This window comes from Chaetura pelagica, unplaced genomic scaffold (genome assembly GCF_000747805.2).
Source record: "Chaetura pelagica isolate M959 unplaced genomic scaffold, ChaPel_1.0 scaffold307, whole genome shotgun sequence".
NCBI lineage: Eukaryota > Metazoa > Chordata > Aves > Apodiformes > Apodidae > Chaetura > Chaetura pelagica.
The window spans coordinates 744,609-749,047 of record NW_009953940.1 but is presented as its reverse complement, the minus strand read 5'-3'; the positions used below and the strand labels follow the sequence as shown (position 1 = coordinate 749,047).

Below are 4,439 nucleotides of genomic sequence, written 5' to 3'. Positions count from 1 at the left end.
CGGAAGCCCCCCGCAGGGCTGAGCCGCGCTAGCAGGGCAGGGGGCTGCAAGTGCTCGCGGGCTGCGAATGTCCGCGGGGCTCCCAGCACCCCTGCTCCCTGCCCTGCCGTGTCCCCGGGCTCTGGCCAGCCCTGCTCTCGTGTTCTCGCTGCCTGCAGCACTGGACCCTGCTGAGCGTGTCCCTGCTGAGCTGCCTGCTGTCCGCAGCGTGCAGCGTGGGCCTGGCCCTGGCCATCGCGCTGACCGTGCACAGCCGGGGCCGGCACCTGCTGCAGGGCTGCCACAGCCCCGCGCTGCCCAGCGACGCCCGCGCCGCCATCGCCACCAACGACTGTCCCTTCAACACCACCCGCATCTATGTGAGTCTGCAGGGCCACCCCCTCCCACCCGTCCTCCTTCTGTCTCTGCTTCCTCTCTTCTTTGTTTTCCTTCTTTCTCTCCCTCCTCTCCTCTCACTGCGTTCCCTTTCTTTCTGCCCCCGGCCCCCCCAGCCCCTCTGCTGGTGCAGGCTGGGTGCAGTGGGACCTCTAGCCCTCTGCTCTGCAGGACACAGCCCTGGCGCTCTGGTTCCCCTCCATGGTGCTGGTGGCTGCAGAAGCTGTGCTGTCTGGCAGGTGCTTTTTGGTGGCCCTGATCTTCCGGGGCATTGGGCCCTGTGCACGCAGATACAGCAAAGAGCAGGTATGTCCCATTGGCCTGTTGGGTCTCCCTGCCTCTGCCCCACCACTGCTTGCCCTTTTGCTGCATTCTGGCAGTGCTGGGTGCTGCTGGGCCCTTGTTCCCATACCAGCATGCTGAGTAGCAAGGGGGTGGGGGTGCAGGGTGAATGTCAAGTTTGAACCTCTTAGCCAACCTTGGTGACAGACTGGCACCCCTTCATCTTGGGTAGTTGGAGAGGGACTTTCATCCCTCTGATGGCCAAGCCTGTTATGTCCTGGGCAAATGCTGCCCCTGCCCACCCCCCCAGGCCCCCTTCCCAAACCTGGCCCAGCCCTTCTCATATCCCTGTGACCCTCCACCCTTTTTTCCCCCCCTCTTTTTAGCTGGCTGGGCCAGGTACAGTGAAGGAGAGGCCATCACGTGAGATGCAGCAACTCCTTGGGGGGCTGGCTGAGTCTTGCACCTAGCTGGACAGGTGAGTGCAGTGCCTGGGCTGTGTCTGGGGGACAGGAGGGGCCATGCTGGGGCCCCCACAGACACCAGCCCACTGAAACATCTCCAAGCACATGCTGCAGATCCTGGGCAGAGGCATCCCGGCCCTGCGCCTGGGCTGGCACTCAGGTGTGCTCTTTCACTCCCAGGTGCTGCTGCAGGAGTGCTGCCACTGAGCCAGGGGATGTTGCACCTGCAGCATCCTCCTGCACAGTAGGGTGGGCTGCAGGGGGGCTGCAGGGTGTGCCTCTCCCCCCATTCCTCCAGCCCCATCTGGGACAAACCCTGCAGGTGCCTGACACAAGCAGCCCTGGGTCACCAGGCAGCCTTAGCCCTGGATGCTCTCCCTTCTCTCCCCAAGCTGCAAGGCTGTTGCTGGCACAATAAATGGAGCTTTGCTGGCTCCATCTGCCTTATACACACAGTGGTGGGGGCAGGCAGAGGTGCTGGGACCTGGCAAGGGCCAGGGCTGGCCTGGGGCCTGGTGGGTCAGCTGCTCTGCCTGTCCTCAGGCAAGCTGGGGAGCGGCAGGTGAAGTGCCCCTTTGTCGTAAGCATCTGTTCTTCCTGAGTAAATAAACTTTTCCTTTTTCACACTGGTGGCTGTAAGTGGCTTCCCTGGGTGGATGCCTGCTGGGAGCTGGGCCCACTGGTGAAATGACAATGCAGCTGGGGTGTAAGGCCATCTCCATGCTTGCCCTTAGCCAGGCACAGGGATGTAGGCAGCTCCATGGTTCCAGTGTGACAATCCCCCAGAAGGGTGGAGGGTGCACACTGAGCATAGCTTGGCTGAGGCCAGGAGCAGCTGCATGTGCTCAGGGTTATGGACCTGTCCCTGGGAGCTACACATGTTCCTGGCCTTGGCCTCCCTTGACAAACAAGAGCACAGCAGGGTTGAGAAACATATTTATTGAGGGTGGAAGTGGAGGATGCTGAAGAACAAGACTGAAATCTGCCATGGTCCAGCTCATTGGAAGGAGAAGCTGGTGCTTGGGAGTCCTCCACACCACTGACTGAGGAACTTGAGCACATCTTGGCAGGCAGGGCTGTGAGATGTCTGCAGAATGAAAGAGGCCTTGGCAATTGCAAGGAGCAGAACCATCACCCCCTGACCACGGGCACCCCTGGGGGCTGCCAGAGCTGCTCAGGCAGAGATGGAACTGCCCCAGCTGCCTGAATAAGTTTAATCCCTGCCCAGCAGCAGACTGTGGATACGCTAAAACCACACTGGTTCACTTATCTCCACCCAGCAGGACAATGTTTTATAGTCAGCATGAGCGGTTGAACACCCTGCAGCCTGTCTCCCTGCCCCACAGGGTGCCTGGCTCACCTTGACAGCCATCAGGAACTTGTTCCACGTGTCCTTGTTGGCTTCTCGGCCTGCCCGCTTGAACTCAATCTTGTTCCTTAGCACAGGGTACCCTGCTCACACAGTGACACCTTCAGAACCAAGCTGAGACCCATGGAGGACCTCTGCCTGGAGCATCCCTTCCCTCTGCCATGGCCAGCTGGCTGGGGATGCTGCCATGGGGCAGTGCAGGAAACAGTCCAGCCTCTGGAGCCCAGAATGAGGAAGGAAGTGCCCACAGCAGTGGGATCAAAGGCAAGGAAGGCTTGTCCTTCTGGCGAGGACACCCAAGTATGCCAGATGCTAGCAGCCTGCTCCTGACCTTGGAGCCAGAGCTGCTGCTGGTGGCCCACCCCTGATCCTCCCCTCTCTAATCCAAAGTTGCTGTCTGGAGAGTGAATGAGGGAGGGACAGTGCTGGCCAGGACAGACAGCTCCTGAAGAGCGGGGCAAAGCAGGGACAGGCACTGCATGTGCCCGTGTGTCAGCGCTGGCCAGCCTGGGCAGCCTTCTGGGCAGTGCTGTGCCAGACTGAGCTCTCACAGAACCACAGAAATACGAAACAGTGAAGGCTGGAGGAGACCTCAGGTCAGTCCCCCACCCTGCTCAAGAAGGGTGACAGCCAGTGGTCCAGGACCACATCCAGATGGATTTAGGCTGTCTCAGGTATGGAGAAGCCATAGCTTCTGTGCAGCCTGTTCCAGTGCTCAGTCACCTTCACCGTAAAAAACAGCTCCTTCCATCTCCAGCAGAGCTGGTCCCACAGCCATCTCCCTATGCACAGCCTGACTTCCCCCCTCCCTTCACGGCACCGTGTGCTCCCCTCACGCGTGAGCTGTCCCGTGTGGGCTGTCCCGGAGCTGACCTGTCAGCACGCAGGGCAGGGAGCGCACGCCCGTCTGCGCAGCCACCAGGGAGGCTTCGAACGTGTCCCGCTCATCCTGCGGCAGCACCTGCTCCAGCCGCTGGTCCATGGACATGGTGAGCACCCAGTCCCTGACCTCCTCCCGCTTCTCCTCCTGCAGGGCAGAGGCCAGGACACCTCCTGTTCCCACCTGCCGTGCCATGACCCAGCTGCACTGGGGAGCGGGACTCGGGGGTGCACACAGGACATGCATGTGTAAATATGGGGGGGGTGAGCACGTGTGTGTGTGTGTGTTGGGAGTATGAGGGAGAGCACGTGTGTGCACGTGTGTGTGCTGGGGCTGCCCGTGTGTTTGTGGTGGGGAGAGGGGCTGAGGGCAGAGCTGAGCACAACCCCAGCTCCTGCAGCACCTGCTGCCCCTCCCCTGCCCCAGGCCCACTTCAGAGGGCCCTGGAGCAGCACCACCGTTCATGGGAGCTGAGGAAGGCAGAAGACACTCACAGGCACGTGCTGCTGGGCTGGAAGCGGCACTTCAAATGGAATGTCTGTGTTCTGGAAATCAGAGTGGTCCAGAGAGTCCAGGTTGCCTTCTTCAATGGCCTAAGAAAGGAGAAGGGGTGGAGCAGTGGGCAGTGCCATCCATGGGGCTGGCAATACAACCTACACCCTGAGGGTGGCACTACAGATGCCCCTGTTAGTGTGGTGGTGGCTGGGTCCTCCTGGGGGGTGGCATTTTTGGCCATCCTCTGCAGCGTCAGAGGATGTCCCTGAAACATGGCACTACTCAAACTTGTGTGTGCATGATGGCACTGGCTCAGGGCTTCTCAGGTGCCCTGCACAGCAAGTCCTTCCACAGCTGCTGCTGGGGTACTTGGTGCTGTGCATGCACGCACCCCAGCAGCCCTCAGGGTTCTCCATCAGCACCAGCTCAAACATGTGCTGCCACACTGGAGTCTTGGGAGCACCCTGGCCAGGCTGAGGGGCTGTTTTGGCCCTGCATCCCACTGTCATTTTGAATATGACAGCCCTCCCTCCATCAGACTATACGTACATCTGAGATGTCCAGGAAGCGGTTC

At 60.6% G+C, this 4,439-nt stretch overlaps 2 protein-coding genes across 2 annotated transcripts in view; one reads left to right on the top strand and one right to left on the bottom strand.

Moving 5' to 3' along the window:
* KRTCAP3 (keratinocyte associated protein 3) overlaps nt 1-1,127 on the top strand; it is a 2,607-nt gene extending 1,480 nt beyond the window's left edge. The window contains exons 2-4 of the mRNA XM_010001764.1: nt 130-359; nt 547-681; nt 1,044-1,127. Of these exons, the coding sequence (XP_010000066.1) occupies nt 130-359; nt 547-681; nt 1,044-1,127 (449 nt within the window). The remainder of the gene's footprint in view (nt 1-129; nt 360-546; nt 682-1,043) is intronic.
* Nucleotides 1,128-2,118: 991 nt separating this feature from the next.
* IFT172 (intraflagellar transport 172) overlaps nt 2,119-4,439 on the bottom strand; it is a 33,931-nt gene continuing 31,610 nt past the window's right edge. Inside the window, exons 44-48 of the mRNA XM_010001763.1 lie at nt 4,415-4,439; nt 3,865-3,963; nt 3,364-3,517; nt 2,482-2,573; nt 2,119-2,208 (exon numbers count right to left, since the gene is read on the bottom strand). Of these exons, the coding sequence (XP_010000065.1) occupies nt 2,119-2,208; nt 2,482-2,573; nt 3,364-3,517; nt 3,865-3,963; nt 4,415-4,439 (460 nt within the window). The remainder of the gene's footprint in view (nt 2,209-2,481; nt 2,574-3,363; nt 3,518-3,864; nt 3,964-4,414) is intronic.